Source organism: Phycodurus eques, chromosome 11 (genome assembly GCF_024500275.1).
Source record: "Phycodurus eques isolate BA_2022a chromosome 11, UOR_Pequ_1.1, whole genome shotgun sequence".
Lineage (NCBI taxonomy): Eukaryota > Metazoa > Chordata > Actinopteri > Syngnathiformes > Syngnathidae > Phycodurus > Phycodurus eques.
In genome coordinates this window covers 14,635,340-14,652,914 of record NC_084535.1, presented here as the reverse complement: position 1 = coordinate 14,652,914, position 17,575 = coordinate 14,635,340, and the positions used below count along the sequence as shown (strand labels likewise).

At 42.2% G+C, this 17,575-nt stretch overlaps 1 protein-coding gene across 2 annotated transcripts in view; it reads left to right on the top strand.

The window, feature by feature from the left end:
* The window catches only part of lmbrd1 (LMBR1 domain containing 1), a 60,861-nt gene that overhangs the window by 27,480 nt on the left and 15,806 nt on the right, over positions 1-17,575 (top strand). For both annotated transcript variants that reach the window (XM_061690755.1, XM_061690753.1), the window contains exons 7-9: positions 2,821-2,894; positions 8,615-8,740; positions 11,246-11,398. In XM_061690755.1, coding sequence (XP_061546739.1) covers positions 2,821-2,894; positions 8,615-8,740; positions 11,246-11,398 — 353 coding nt within the window. The remainder of the gene's footprint in view (positions 1-2,820; positions 2,895-8,614; positions 8,741-11,245; positions 11,399-17,575) is intronic.

Genomic DNA, 17,575 nt, shown 5'->3' with positions numbered 1-17,575 from the left:
TAGTTAACAAAATGAAGCAACGTTATAGCATTTTGGATGCATTCATTTTGATCGGTATTTCATTCTAATTCGAGAAACTTACCCTGAATTTACCCTGCATTTTCCAATCCAAAATGACCAAAATGTTACATTTACATTTTCTAGCGCAGCGCATAATAATTAATTACTGTACTTGTTCATTAAGAATCTGGTTGATAATGTGGAAACCATTGTTGATTAAATGTGTCTTAAGGAAGTTGAAGCACAAGGCCTGCAACCAGCAGAGGTGCTGTTGATTCATTTTCAACAAATTTGTCATCAAAAGAAAAACATAACGCAAGCTGTGTCAAGTTTTGCAACATCCACAAATACCGCTGCCAGAACACATTATTCTAATTAGTATGACTGTTGTCAAAACACCATTGTAGAACATTCTGAGTGAGATTCTTGCATCCTATACCAACATATTTAGAAAAAAAATATCAATGCATTGTTTGTTATTTAGTTTTCCATGTAGTCAATCAAGGAAATGTAGTATAATGCCAATCCCTAATTCTTGCATTGTATATATACATTTTCTGAAATGGTCTTATGGTGGTTGTTACATTACATATACAGTAAGGGCTCCAGGTGCTTTAGGTCTTAATAATGTAAAGTCCCTGGCAAATACCCAGATCTGTGATGGTTAAGTGCAGGGTGAGAGAAGATCAATCCCTGCTAGTGGCTATGCATACCATTAACTGCATGTAGGCCTGTCACGATAAAAATTTTTTATCAGACGATATATTTTACTATCACGATAAACGATAATATATATATTTTTTTCATGCCTCTGAAATCATGAAAACTAAGGGCCGCCCTTATTAAGCTTTGTATTTTTTGTATTTTTTGCTCAAACTTGGCTGATGTCTTGCATTTTGGTTAAACTCTGTGCAATTATTTGACAGAAATATTCACCCAAAATCAATAAAAATAACAACAATCAGAATGAGGAAGTGTTTTTACTGATTTTTAGTAAATATGAAATTATATATATATATATATATATATGTGTGTGTGTGTGTATATATATATACACACACACACACACACGTACACACACGTACACACACGCACACATTGTCTTGAAAGAAATCCTCTTGTTATTCTGGGATTTAGCAAATACAAATAATTTTGGTATTCCTAATTGACCTAAAACAGGAAAAGTTTAGTCTGGTTTCATGTCTGCCAGTCCGGTGGAAAAAAAGCATGTGTGTCTTTTTATACAGTCACGGTTAAAAATATTGGCACTATAAACAGCACGCATTACGCACACCCTGAATATTGACTTAATATTCCCTAATCAAATCCCCCTCCCCCAGTCAAGGAGGAAGCAAAGTAGAGAAAGGTGGTCTCGGCACTGTGGAGTTGTTGTTGGGAGCATGAGGGCTATCTGAACAGCGAGAACTGTGTAGCATTTTACACAGAAGCCTATGACAGGTGGGATCTTGACAGGGGAGAGAGGCTATCAGTCTGTTCATCAATCCCCTTCTTCTAACTCCCGCTTTGACAGCTGCTGTGATACCTACTGTTGCCCTTGCTTGATGGGTGGTCCCCTTTATGCTTCAATCAAAGTGACACTCCTCAACTCAATTTACTTAAATTCCCAGATCAAGCTGTTTTAGGACCACTTCTCATCTGTGTATATATTGAAAGCAAAAGCTGAGACCTGCTGTGTTTCCTCACAAAAGATTTTACAGCAACACATTATTCAAAAGATATTGCAGGAACAATAACTCAGTAACATTTTTTTTGTAATTCTAACCTCTTCTCATCGGTTCCTTTCAAAATACATTACAGGGAAATATCAATGACAAACATGGATAGGTGTAGCCAATATCAAAGTCTTGCATTTAAACAGTTTTTTGTAGCCTGTAAAATGTAGTTCCACTTTCTTCTTTCTCATTTTGTCTCATTAGTGTGGGAGTATTTTTGACAGATCCAACAATATAGTGCTTTTTATGCTATGCACATAAGACATGATTTATCACTAAATTGCAACTGCTATGTTCAGACACTTGAAGCAAGCCTCTCCTGTGGCCTTCTGTTTTCAAGACATCATCTTGTTTACTTTTATAGTCCCACAAATCCCACCCAAGCTTTAGCTATTATAACTACTATCCATCCATCCATCCATTTTCTGTACCGCTTTATCCTCACAAGGATCGCGGGCGTGCTGGAGCCTATCCCAGCTAACATCAGGTGAGAGGCGGGGTACACCCTGAACTGGTCGCCAGCCAATCGCAGGGCACATATAAACGAACAACCATTGGCGCACACATTCACACCTAAGTGCAATTTAGAGTCTTCAATTAACCTACCACGCATGTTTTTGGGATGTGGGAGGAAAACGGAGTGCCCAGAGAAAACCCACGCAGACACGGGGAGAACATGCAAACTCCACACAGGCAGGGCCGGGAATTGAACCCCAGTCCTCAGAACTGTGAGGCTGACGCTCTAACCAGTCGTCCACCGTGCCGCCAACCTGCATCATAAAACCAGCAATTCTTTTTAACAGCTTCAACTCAAACATTTTGGCATTATGATGCTGAGCCTACTTCATTGTGGAAACTGTTAAAATAAACACGGAACATTAATTAACATTTTTTAAAGGTTTACAGAAAATTTAGTAAAAAATGATAAATGAAACAATATTTTCTTCAATGACAGATGAGTCATGTCAGTTTGTTTTCAAACTGTGATTTCTGCTATATATTCTTGCAGGATTGTCCTTGTGGGAGTTCCGTTGATGTTACAAGGTGAAATCATTTTCCAATCGCTAAGTTGTCTTTCCACTTGCAGATGGCCTACCTGCTCTGGCTTTCTCCATCAGCTCCTTAACATTGATTGGGATGCTGGCAGTGATCACCTACACAGTGAGTTGAGAGTTCCATGTCTTTTCATGAGACTGCATTGGAGTTATATCTGCATTTACGTAATTGTATTGTACATGTATTTCAGTGGAATTGTTTTGCTGAACTTTACACATATATGTCATCTCAGTTACAGTCTTATTACTGTAGAGGACATCAAGGGGTCAATGTTTCATACTGATGTATCTTCATCTTGGCAATTATGAGAAATCCACACCGTTATCAATTTCTTATTAAATGTTATTTGTATATATAGATACATGTTTTACTCCATTAGTGTCTTTTTTTTGTTGTCACCATTCTGCCATTTTTCTTTTTTTTCCCACCAGAAAAACAGCAACTTTGCTATAGCTTTTGTTAATCCTGTCCATTTAAAAAAAAAAAAAAGTAGTTTATCATGATAAATATTCTTTGGAGGTTGTGGCACATCTCTCAGTGTGGGGGTAACCTATAATATTCCTGGGGGAAAACCATCAATCCATCCATTTTCAACAGCGCTTATCCTGGTTAGGGTCGCGGGACGCTGGAGCCTATCCCAGCTGACTTCGGGCGAAAGGCAGACTACACTCTGAACTGGTAGCCAGTCAGTCATAGGGCAGGGGGAAAACCAAAATACGGGAAAAATCCTTGGGCATCATCCCAAGAAGTGAAAGTAGAAGTGACAGCCAACCTCAATCTATCCAATTTCTGTCGAGCCCAGAGTCCCATTTGACAAATTACACAACAATTGAATGTGGAGCTCCAAATGAATAATACACAACCTGGTAAATTGTAGAAGCTATCTTCCTTTAGCATCACTAATCCATCTCAACTGGGGTTTTGCCCACTGTTCTCACAGTTTTCAACGGAGTGGCTAATAACCAAGTAGATTTTGCGGCTTGAGCTGTGCTTCGATTTGCACTGCCCCTCGATTGTCATTTACTTTTCCAATTAGGTGCTGTAAAAGGATTTTTTTTTTAAATCGTCATTGTTTTTTGCAACAGTAGCTGCAGTCTCTGATGGGAATAGACACTACATCCTTCATATTGTTGATACTGTGTGTGACAATCGAGCCATGGTACTATATAATCTACCCCTACCTATTTTATCACTACAAAGAAATGCTGTCTTCCCTGTCTTGTTTAACTAACTGTCCTTGCCAGGTTTTTAACTGTTCCTACTAAATAGTTACAATACAGATTAATGCTCTGATCATGGAGATTGCAAACAAAGACCCTACAGTATGAAGCTCTGAATTCACCATTAGGGAGCAAAAAGTATCTTCACTATCCATCCATCCAATCCAAACATCCACCCACCCTTCCATCCATCCACCCTACCATATAAATTACCTCAGTGACTTCATTAAAAATAAAGTTTTAGCATATAGATGTAAGGGTCAACTGGCTCATCTGTGTGCTGACCTTACTTGTACTCGATAATTTCCGACTTACATATGTAAACGCTGACCTCAAATTGAGAAGCTGAAGGCCTGCTGATCTAATAATAGACTTTGACCTGCATAGGTAAGGTCCCTTTATGAATCAGATCAATGTCATATTGTTTCTCCCATATTTTAGAATCCCGCCGACAGGATTCTAAAATAAAATATGTATCTTGACTTTGATTGATTCTAAAATAAAATATGTATCTTGACTTTGTTCTAAAATTGTATCTTGACTTTGTTGAGGTTGGTGCCCGGTCGCCTCGGTGTGGCGCTTGGGGTGGGATTATGTTGTGCGGGGATGCTTTCGCATTGTGTGGCATCTAGCGCGCTGCGGGCCTTGGCCTTCGCCGCTCGGGTCTTCGGTGGGGTCGGCTGGGTGGGTGAGGCTGTGGAATGCATCTGTGTCGGCTGTTGGGACAGCTGGCGGGGTGGGCGGTTGGTGGCTTTTGGCGTTTGTTTTGGTCTTCGGGCTGGCGTGGACGGCGATTGGGGGGTCATGGCATTGAGCTGGTGCTTCTCTGTGGCAGCTTTGCATCGCAGTGGGTTGGGATGGGGTTTGCATGGCCGTTGTGTCGCGGGCATTGGCCATGTGCCTCATCGGGGGGATGGGGGGGGGGGGGGGTTGGCGTTTGGTTCCATCCATTGGAGGGGAAGGGAGAAAGGTCAGCGGTGCCGTGTGTAGTTGCTTTTGGTGTCGGGGTGTTGGTTTCCGGTGCGTGCCCTTTGGGGTGGGGGGCTGTCGGCTTGGAGCAGGGGGCGGGTTGAAGCTTGTGTTTGTGTACCTTTTGGCGTGGTGGGGCAGTCCCAAGTGGCTGTTTTGGCGATGCTGTATTTAACTTTTAGCTAAATTGGTGATTGATTGGTGGGTGTTGGGTCGGTTGGGTTGTTTCCTCACTGATTTCCTTTTGGTTCGTGGGTTTAATGTTGGTGTTGGTTGTGGGGAGCCCCAAATCGAATGTTCATTCATTTTGGGCTGTGCTGCGGGCTGCTGGGAGGGTGTATGTTCCTAGTTTGGGTGCCCTTTATTTGAGCGGTGCGGGCTTTTTTTGGTCCAGATTCCCTGGGGGGAGTTGGGGTCGGGGTGGGAGGCTGGGGTCGCTTGGTGTCGCCCCCCTCTTCTCTGTGGTCTGCCGACCAGTCGGGCCGGGCCATACCCGCAGAAGTCTAGCCTCTTACTTAACACACACTGCACTCTTTTTCTTAAAATTCTCACATTGTACATAGTCTGCACATTGGGCACCTTCATAGGTCCCCTGGGGGACTAGCACCAGGTATGGAGGGGCGGGCGCCGGTCCGGGTGCTGACACACCCCAATCTACAAATAGCTGTTGTAATGTTACTTGTGTTCAAATATCTGGACTGTCTCTCACTATTGTTCTGCTCTGGTTTTCACCCCTACTCCCCTTGTCCACTCTGTCCCTCTGTCTGTTCCCTAAAACCCTTTTCTGTCTGGCTGTATTTTCAATAAACATCAGAATAATTAAAACATTTTAAAATAAACAGAGGGAGTATTTCAAACTCCCCTGTTGCACAACAAAACTGTTCCAGCACAAAGGTATATAGAGCCACCATTCTGCAAGGCCATGCAGCTGCACAGGATAGGTTAAAAAAAAGAAGAATCCTGTCAGCCTTATTTAATTCACAAAGTTGATTTCAAATAGATTTTTAATTTATTTCCCCAAAAAACACGTTTAGTTTAAAGTAAAAAATACTAATATTGCAGTCCAAATGCTATATTATAATAGACAATTGCGTCTATCTTCCATATGCTAAAGCATGGAGGTACACTGTTAAATACAGATTTATTAACAAAGGTTCATGAGGTTAAAGTACGCCTCTTAAAATATATACTGGTCCCACCATATGCATATATATGCATATGGTGGGACCAGTTGTCAAAGTAGTGCTGTTTTACTGAAACAATTACATGACATGTCGGGAAATAGTTTTAAGCTTCTTGTCAAAAGCTTACAGACCTTTCCCAGCGCTATTCAGTAGGTGTCAGGTAAGACGCTCCACAGTTAATTATATAAGTGTCAGGGAAGAGGCTTAATTAGTTTTCTGGCGATCGACTGCCACACATTTGTTCTGCTTTACAGTCCTCAAAACAAGATGAGCAAACGTTTTCTCTTAGATTTGTTCTAAGATTACAGAAAAACAGTAGTTGATTTGTAAATGTCTTTCCACAGTTCATCTTAAACAACTTCCCTTGCCTTTCCTAAGGCAAATATTTCTGGGTTTTGGTAAACATATTAGAAAGCAACAAAAGATAAATATTCTTGTAAAACTAAATCTTGACTCAATGAAAACATACATTTACTATGCAGTAAATGCTTTATGTGCAATATCAACAAGGCTATTTAATGTAGAGCTTTATATATTGAGATGCCATTAGCTTGGTTGTTCAAATCAGTCTCATGCACCCATATCCTGAGCAGTTTTAATTAGCTTGGTGGTACTTCATTGGGCTCTTTATCAAAGGATACTGAGAATGTAGGGGGCTTCCTCCTGTTCTGCCAAACTACTATCAGCGGATAAACAAAGGGGAGGCTTGTGAAGGACGCCTGTGTCTACCTAGTTCCTCCTCTCCCAACTTAACAGAGTCACTCTCAATAATTTCAGATTTTTACACTTACTCCAACCCCACATATACATGACACACTCCCCACCATCCTGCTCTAAGCTGTTTCAAAATATTATTAACTGCAGTGGGCTTAAAATAACTGTAATGAGCATGTGTTAGCTACAAATGGAGACTCCAGCAGAAGGACACCTGTTTTTTTTTCTTTTTTATATTTCTCTCATGTTGTTACACATGAGGGGAAGGCAAATGTTTCTCCAGGGATCTTGGACAGGTTTTTCTTTTATGAGTGTATTTGATATTCTGGACATGCTCCGGCCTTAAGAGTTCCATGATTCATTGCAGGAGGTGACATTCGCCCGTAGCGCAGAGCCACAGTCAAGACTAATAATAGGCTACCTTTTCTTAGTATCCCACGTGACACAATGCTTCATAACATGCAGAAACTATTAAAAGTTGTTTTAGAAATACAGCTTGACTAGAGGGAAGAGGGCAGCTGTAAGATTCGGAGCACAGACCATGTCCTTTTGTTTTATTACAAGCCCATTAATGACTCTCTCTGCTGGGTTTGTAAAAGCGAGACATGACAGGGTGAGAGCACATTGACTTGCCTCTGTTATATTCATTTGTATTGATCGCTGTGTTGTCAGGTTTTAGAGGTGCCCCTCATTTTAAATTAAAGTTCAAACATCTCTCCAGGAGATTAAAGCCCAAATGTCAAAGATTCAAAAGCACCTTTTGAATTTTGTGCAAATAGTCTCTATAGGGCGCCACGGTGGACGACTGGTTAGCACATCTGCCTCACAGTTCTGAGGATCGAGGTTGAAATCCCCGCCCTGCCTGTGTGGAGTGTGCATGTTCTTCCCGTGCCTGCGTGGGTGGGTTTTCTCTGGGTACTCCGGTTTCCTCCCACATCCCAAAAACATGCGTGGTAGGTTAATTGAAGACTCTAAATTGCGCGTAGGTGTGAATGTGCGTGCGAATGGCTGGTTGCTTATATGTGCCCTGCGATTGGCTGGCGACCAGTTCAGCGTGTACCCCGCCTCTCTCTCGAAGATAGCTGGGATGGGCTCCAGCACGCCTCCGAGTCCCGGTGAGGATAAGCAGTACAGAAAATGGATGGATGGATAGTCTCTATAGACTTGAGACTATTTTTCTCATTTCACTGTATATATTTGTGTTTGCTTCTGTGTGCAAATCTCTGTTGTATCCTGCATGATTTAAGATAATGAGGTATTTAAAATTAATCTTCATATCATTCACCATTCATGGTATTGATGCCCCATCCTGTAACTGAGAACACCCCCCCCCCGCCACCACCAGCCCCACCCAACCCCACTCCACCCAAAAAAACCTCTTAAAAATTCATCACATTTTGGATGGAGGCTATGTTGCTGTCACATGGGGGCACTGTTAAGCTGTACATTGCAGCATGGTGATTTTAAACAGTGCTATCCTCTAAAAATGGTTGCAGTAAATTCACCAGTATAGTTCTGAGAACAACTGTACATACTCCCTTTTTCATCTTCTTAATTTGGTGGTACGTTACTCATTGCGTGCATGTTTGCTTACCTTCGTCTAATGTTCCACACTGGTTTGTGGCAGGGGGTGGACTGTGTAGGTGGATGCATGCGCCATATGCAACGACCCAGCATGACAGCAATGTGTGATTAAGATGGAAGCTTTGCTCTTTTTTTGTTTTCTCTTTTTCTCCAGGCATACGGTATGTCTGTACTGCCTTTGAATCTGATAAAAGGCACACGGAGTGTGGCGTATGAACGCTTGGAGAACACAGAAGACATTGATGATGTCGAGCATCAGATCGAGAAGCTGAAATCCAAGGTGTGACACAAACATGCATCACTGGTCATGATCAATATATTTAGTTTATTAATTCAGTTTGACGATGCGAGACGATGACAGAGGTGTTCATGTAACAATATGATCCTGACTGTAGTTGTAGTTTGTAGTGGTGTACAACCCCAATTCAAATAAAGTTGGGACATTGTGTTAAACATAAAAACAGAACACTTATCATTAACTTAGAATTTTATGGCTGCAACACGTTCCAAAAAAGCTGGGACAGGGTCATGTTTACCACTGTGTTACCTAACATTTTTTTTTTAACCACATTCAATAAACGTTTGGGAACTGAGGACACTAATTGTTGAAGCTGTGTAAGTGGAATTCTTTCCCATTCTTGCTTGATGTACAGCTTCAGCTGTTCAACAGGCCGGGGTCTCCGTTGTCGTATTTTACGCTTCATAATGCGCCACACATTTTTCAATGGGAACAGGTCTGGACTGCAGGCAGGCCAGTCGAGGACCCGCACTCTTTTTCTACGAAGCCACGCTGTTGTAACAGGTGCAGAATGTGGTTTGGCATTGTCTTGCTGAAATAAGCATGGGTGTCCATGAAAAAGACGTTGCTTGGATGGCAGCATATGTTTCTCCAAAACCTGTATGTACCTGTCAGCATTAATGGTGCCTTCACAGACGTGTAAGTTAACCATGCCATTGGCACTAACACAGCCCCATACCATCACAGATGCTGGCTTTTGAACTTTGCGTCCATAACAATCCGGTGTTTTCAAAATGTTTTGAAATGATTTATCTTGTCATTATTTATATATCACAAAACAGACATTTAAATAGAGGTGTGTATACCTTTATATGGTAAAACAGATTTTTTTCCCCAATGCCCTGTTTAACACTTATTTTTCAGTTTTTTCTGAACCTATGTATATAGTGGGGCAAAAAAGAATTTAGTCAGCCACCAATTGTGCAAGTTCTCCCACATAAAACGATGAGAGAGGCCTGTTATTTTCATCATAGGTATACCTCATGAGAAACAAAATGAGAAAAAAATCCAGAAAATCACAGTCTCTGATTTTTAAAGAATGTATTATCAAATTATGGTGGAAAATAGGTAACATTTGCTCGTATTTTGGCCCATTCCTCCATGCAGATCTCCTTTATAGCAGTGAAGTTTTGGACTGTCGCTGGGCAACACAGACTTTCAACTCCGTCCAAAGATTTTCTATGGGGTTGAGATCTGGAGACTGGCTAGGTCACTCCAGGACCTTGAAATGCTTCTTACGAAGCCATTCCTTTGTTTGCCGGGCGGTGTGTTTGGGATCATTGTCATGCTGAAAGGCCCAGCCACGTTTCATCTTCAGTGCCCTTTCTGATGGAAGGAGGTTTTCACTCAAAATCTCATAATACATGGCCCCATTCATTCTTTCCTTTACACGGATCATTCGTCCTGGTCCCTTTGCAGAACAACAGCCTCAAAGCATGATGTTCCCACCACCATGCTACACAGTAGGTATGGTGTTCTTTGGATGCAACTCGGCATTCTTTCTGCTTCAAACACGACAAACTGAGTTTTTACCAAAAAATTCCATTTTGGGTTCATATGACATTCTCCCAATCATCTTCTGGATCATCCAAATTGCTCTCTAGCAAACTTCAGACGGGCCTGGACATGAACTGGCTTAAGCAGGGGGACACATCTGGCACTGCAGGATTTAAGTCCCTGGCGACGTAGTGTGTTACTGATGATCGCCTTTGTTACTTTGGTCCCACCTCTCTGCAGGTTATTCACTAGGTCCCCTGTGTGGTTCTGGGATTTTTGCTCACCGTTCTTGTGATCATTTTGACACCATGGCATGAGATGTTGCGTGGAACCCCAGATGGAGGGTGATTATCAGTGGTCTTGTATGTCTTCCATTTTCTAATAACTACTTTCTTCACACCAAGCTGCTTAAGTATTGGAGATTCAGTCTTCCCAGCCTGGTGCAGGTCAACGATTTTGTTTCTGGTGTCCTTTGACAGCTATGTGGTCTTGGCCATAGTGGAGTTTGGAGTGTGACTGTTTGAGGTTGTGGACAGGTATCTTTTATACTGATAACAAGTTCAAACAGGTTCCATTAATACAGGTAATGAATGGACAACAAAGGAGCCTCTTAAAGAACAAGTTACAGGTCTGTGAGAACCAGAAATCTTGTTTGTTTGTAGGTGACCAAATACATATTTTCTACTATAATTTGCTAATAAATTCTTTTAAAATCAGACAATGTGATTTTCTGGATTTTTTTCTCATTTTGTCTCTCATAGGTGAGAAAATTAAAATTACAGGCCTCTCTCATCTTTTTCAGTAGGAGAACTTACACAATTGGTGGCTGACTAAATACTTTTTTGCCCCACTGTACTGTAGTTGTGTAATCCCCCCCCCCTCCCACACAAAAAAGATACCTGAATATTTAGCATTTATATTATACTGACCTCATAATAATCACTGTCTATGACATTTAATGTGTTTTGGTTCTTTGGCTTTGTTCCTCAGTGTCAAGATGGACGCCCCTTGTCATCACAGGACAGACACAACTTGCAGGAACTCGAAGGAAAGCTGCAGGTCCTACAACGAAGAGGGAGGCACCTGGAAATTGCAGAGAGGAACTGCTGCAACAAAGTGGGCAGTGCTCTCAGACCTTTCAAGGTAGGTTCACAATGTAGAATGAATTACCAGTATAAAATGCACATTATGTCGCCATATGAACTGTTTTTTAATTTAAAAAAAAAATAAAGATTAATCTGTTCAGACCTAATGATCATGATCGATTGGAATGCACAACAGCATTGCAAATTGCCTCCCTTCGCATTGGTTTCTAATATTTTGTTTTGGGACACCATACCTGATATATAGTGGGTACGGAAATTATTCAGACCCCTTAAATTTTTCACTCTTTGTTATATTGCAGCCATTTGCTAAAATCATTTTTCATTTTTTTCCTCATTTAATGTACAACCCCAATTCTAATGAAGTTGGTACGTTGTGTTAAACATAAATAAAAACAGAATACAATGATTTGCAAATCATGTTCAACCTATATTTAATTGAATACACTACAAAGACAATATATTTAATGTTCAAACTGATAAACTTTATTGTTTTTACCAAATATTCATTAACTTAGAATTTTATGGCTGAAACACATTCCAAAAAAGCTGGGACAGGTGGCAAAAAAGACTGAGAAAGTTGAGGAATGCTCATCATCCTGTTTCAAACGCTCCACCATCATTCCAGTCCCCAAGAACCCTACAATCACGGGTCTAAATGACTCCAGGCCTGTCGCCTTGACATCTGTGGTCATGACGTCCTTTGAACGTCACATGCTGGACCACCTCAAGAGCGTCACAGGGCCCCTGCTGGACCCCCTGCAGTTTGCCTACCGAGCAAACAGGTCTGCGGTTTTAATTTAATGTTCAAACTGATAGACTTTATTGTTTTTAGCAAATAATCATTAACTTAGAATTTTACGGCTGAAACACGTTCCAAAAAAGCCACAGAGGGAAGCGAGCTGGCATCCAGGTGAAACCCCGCAAGAGAGGATACAGATTGGCGTTCCCGTTGATCCACCTCGCGTATGTACGCTCCCTACCCAACAAAATGGACGAGCTTCATCTTCTGATAAAGACCAGTAAAGACTTCAGACGTTCCGCCGCAATGTGCTTTACGGAGACCTGGCTTTGCGACGCTGTACCCGATAGCGCCGTCATGCTTCCTGGCTTCCATATTCACCGAGCAGACCGCGACATGGAATCATCGGGGAAAACAAAGGGCGGCGGTATATGCTTCTACATCAACGAAAAATGGTGTGCGGAGCTCAGGACACACTGCAGCCTGCATTTGGAGTCGCTGTTTTTGAACTGTAAGGCATTCTATTCATCTCGTGAGTTCGCATCATTCATTCTGGCTGGCGCGTACATCCCGCCTCAAGGTAACATGAACGGCGCACTGCTAACGCTCACCGAACAAGTAAACGAAATTGAAAAAAAACACCCGGACTCACCCCTCATTATTCTCGGGAACTTTAACAAAGCTAAACTCAACCACGAACTCCCTAAATACAAGCAGCACATCGACTGTCCTACCAGGGAAAATAACATTTTGGACCACTGCTATACTACGCTAAATAACGCATACCATGCCAAACTTCGTGCAGCACTGGGCTCGTCTGATCACTGCTTAATTCACCTAATACCGACGTACAGGCAAGAACTTAAATGCGCGAAGCCTACAGTGAAAACAGTGAAAAAGTGGACCAATGAAGCAAAGATGGAACTTCAAAGCTGTTTGGACTGCACAAACTGGAGTGTCTTTGAAAATTCACCTGGCAGCCTGGATGAATATACGGACACTGTCACATCGTATATCAGTTTCTGTGAAGAGGTTTGTGTACCAACAAAGTCATTTCGCAGTTTCAACAGCAACAAGCCGTGGTTCACTGCTAAACTTAAGCAGCTTCGCCAAGCTAAGGAGGACGCATATCAGAGCGGGGACAGGGCCCTGTATAATCGAGCTCGAAACCAGCTGACTAAAGAAATTAACATTGTAAAGAAGAACTATGCAGCAAAGTTGGAAAAACAGTTTAGCGCTAACGACTCTAAATCAGTCTGTCATGCATTCCAATCGCTGACTAATTACAAGCGACGATCCCCCCAAGCTGAGAACAATAGCAAACTAGCCAATGACTTGAATACCTTCTACTGCAGATTTGAAAAGGACACTTTCAAACCTTGGACACTTGTGTCCAACCTTGGACACTTTCCAAGGTTGTGTCCTCTCTCTGCTGCTCTTCTCTCTTCAAGAACGACTGCACCTCAGCGCACCCGACTGTCAAACTCCTGAAGTTTGCAGATGACACCACTGTCATCAACCTCATCAAGGACAGTGACGAGTCTGCATATCGACAGGAAGTGGAGCGGCTGGAGCTGTGGTGTGGCCGACACAACCTGGAGCTGAACACGCTCAAGACTGTAGAGATGATCGTGGACTTCAGGAGGCATCCTTCGCCACAGCTGCCCCTCACGTTGTCCAGCTGCCTTGTGTCACCCGTCGAAACCTTCAGGTTCCTGGGAATTACAGTCTCTCAGGACCTGAAGTGGGCGACCAACATCAACTCCATCCTCAAAAAGGCCCAGCAGCGGGTGTACTTCCTGCGGCTTCTGAGAAAGCATGGCCTGCCACAGGAGCTGCTGAGGCAGTTCTACACAGCGGTCATCGAATCAGTCCTGTGTTCTTCCATCACAGTCTGGTTTGGTGCTGCGACAAAAAAGGACGAACTCCGACTGCAACGGACAATCAAAACTGCTGAAAGGATTGTCGGTACCCCCCTACCGACCCTTGAGGACTTGCACGCTGCCAGAACTAAGACAAGAGCGTGCAAAATCCTCTCGGACCCTCCACATCCTGGTCACCAGCTCTTCCAGCTCCTTCCCTCAGGTAGGCGCTACCGATCAATGCAAACTAGAACTAGCAGACATTCCAACAGCTTCTTCCCTCTTGTGATCAACTTCTTAAACACCTAACCTACAATTCCATTACAACATGCTGGCAATTTTTTGACTTGAGTTTGTTGTCACATTTCTGTGGGGCCATTTATATATTACTCGTGCACTCACTGTAGTAGTCTCGCCACGCTGCACTATTTGCATATCTGTTGTTGACCAATACTGGCCACTTATGCCAGAGTAACATCTGCTCCATTTGCACACTGATTGAGGAGTATCTGCAACATTTGCACAATCAACATTGTCCCAGATTATCGCAGTAATCGTTACTTTAAACCGCATACACTCCTTGAAGTCTCGCCGCCTTCGCACAATGGTCATTGCACCGGACTATTGCAATATTAGTCATTCGAACTGCTCTCAGTGCTTGAGGACTCTGCATCTTTTTTGCACAATTGTCAAAAAAAAAAATATATTTACCGACATTACCAGATAGCTAGCAACCCTTTACTGCTCAGTGTCAATTGACTGTCTGTTGTTGTACGAGAGCGGCTCCAACTACCGGAGACAAATTCCTTGTGTGTTTTTTGGACATACTTGGCAAATAAAGATGATTCGTATTCTGATGTCAGTAAATACAGTTCGGCACTACTGGACACACAATATATCAGCCTTTCTCCTAATCATCATGTCAACCAACTCCCGAGATTTTCCTGTCGTTGTCCCAACATTCAAAGTCCCCACATTCAATTCTAGGCTCTGTGCTTTCCTCTTCTCTTTCCACCTAAGAACCTCTCCTTTGTCTTGACCCACGGTAGCTGAATTTCCACCGGCGCCCTGCAGGTTAACGGTGCCGGGGGCCGACGTTGTTAACCAGGGCCACGACCGATCCGGTATGGAATCCTTTAGATGAACGCTCATATTTGTTTGGCAAAGTTTTAAGCCAGATACCCTTCCTGACGCAACCCTCTACATTTATCCGGGCTTGGGACCGGCCTGCAGTTTGCAATGGCTTGTGCCCCCAGAGTGCTGCATTACATTTACATACATTACACAATGGAAAACACATGTTTTGTTGTTGAATACAGTTTATTGTGAAGTGTATTTTGAAAAGACTAAATGCTGACGTGACTCCAAAGCGAAGAGCTCCATTAGGGGCAGAGTCACAGCACATTGTTAGAAAGTACAGTGTAACCCCTGTGTTGACCACAGGTTCTGATGGGAAATGGAAATAAAGTGTTCAAGGGTCAAGCTCTCGCTATCACAAAACCTTTGATAATTGTACAGGCAATTTTAGGTAAAAAATGTTTAACTCATTCACTGCCAGCCTTCCCAGTTATCATGGATATTTGACTTCTAAAGCCGTCAATGGCAGTGAATGTGTTTTAACTTTTGAAATAAGACGACGCTCATAAGTCTAAATTTTAATGACACAGTCTGCCTTTGTGAAGGGGATTTGGAATTCAGATGTAGGTGACGTCTCAATTTCTTTTTTGTATTCGTTTACAGTTCTTCTCTTAACACCTTTTAACCTTATTGAGCCTGGTTCTTCTCTAAAAAAAAGGGTCTCAAAAAAGCCAAAGAAAAACCAAAGCACATATAGAGTTTTTCTTTATTTGCTGAACCAAGGACTCCTGATTTATGCTGAGGTATTGCACGTTATGCTGACCTTATGTAAGATGGTGGTTCGAACTTCGCGTTGAGAAGCATATTTATTTATTTTTTTGTCCTGTTCGGCTGTTAGGTCAAGCAGAATGGCAAATCTGTATCCCTTTTATGCCGAAACAGGTTTACTGTGTCACAGTGGAGTTTTTAAGCTTCCGCTGTGGTATTATAATTGAGGTTTATTGAGAATCAGACTGGATCAGTAGAACAGAACAAAGTTTCTAGAAGGGAGAAAGAAACAAAGACAAAAGACAAAGCAGTAATTATAAACAGGATGAGAGAAGTAAATCATTACATTATCTACAACAATGAAACGTTAAATATGAGTGTTGAATGGGGCTGTAGTGCTACACCCTGTGAGGGAAGGACAGGACAAGATAGAACAGGACAAGGACAGGAGAAGAAGCATGCAGGACCAGGGTCGTGAACCCGGCTGTACAACTTAAGTTTGGTGGCATTAATTATGTAAATTATAATAGTGTACAGGACGAGAGTATAAGTGAGGGGATACATATTTTATAAGCATATTTTTCTGAAACACATAGTGGCGCGTGTGCACGCACATGCACGCACACACAGATGCCGCATTCTCAATCTCAATACAGTTAAGGTCAAGATTTTCAGCCCCTTAGGAACTATTGAACATTTCCTTCAAATATTCCCCATTGCTTGGAATATTCATAACATTTTATAGAGCAAATCATTAATCAATGATAAGGTACATGAAATAAATATTCAAGATTTCTTCATGAAAAATATGGTGATAACTGATATGGTCCAATTCCAATGCCTGAGTAGTAATTTAGGTTTGAAGCCCCTACCTGATGAATCAACTACCCAAATTTTTATTTGTGACCCCTAGAAGTATGGTAAGAAGTGATATCATCGTGCCAAAAAGCAAAGACTGAGTCGAGACCTCAGACAAGTTGGTGGATGCTTCTCTTAAGCAGGAAGGATACACAGACCCTTTCCAAAAAATTTTAATATCATGGAAAAGTTTATTTATTTCCATAATTCCATTCAAAAAGGTTAACTTTCATAGATTATAGAGTCAGGGCCCACAATTTAATCAATTTCAAGTATTTATTAGTTTATTTTTACATAATTTGGGCTTCCAGCTCATAAAGTTCATAGCTAAGGATGCTGGCTGTTCACATAGGGCTGTGTCCAAGCATATCAATGGAAAGTCTAGTGGAAGGACAAAATGTGGCAGGAGACGATGCACCAGCAAAAGAGATGACCGTGGGCTTCAGCGGATTATCAGAGTGGAATGAGGCGGGAGTCACAGTTTAAAAAGGAGGACTAGACTGTTGGCCAGTGGTCCAAGGTCCTCTTTTCCAATGAAGGTAATGTGTGCCTCTCATTCGGGAATCAAGGTCCAAGGGTTTGAAGGAAGATGGGTGAAGAACAGAACCCAAGCTGCTTGAGGTCAAGTGTGAAACATCCACAGTCGGTCATGATTTGGGGTGCAATGTCCAGTGCAGGTGTTGGTAAACTCTGCTTTCTTAAATCCAAGGTCACCACAACAGTCTACTAGAATGTTTTAGAGGACTTCATGATTCCTTCTGCTGAGGATCTGTATGGAGATGCAGATTTTATCTTCCAGCAGGACCTGTCCCCTGCCCATACCGCCAGAAGCACCAAAACCTGGTTTGATGCCCATGCCATCACAGTGCTTGACTGGCCATCCAACTCGCCGGATTTAAACCCCACTGAG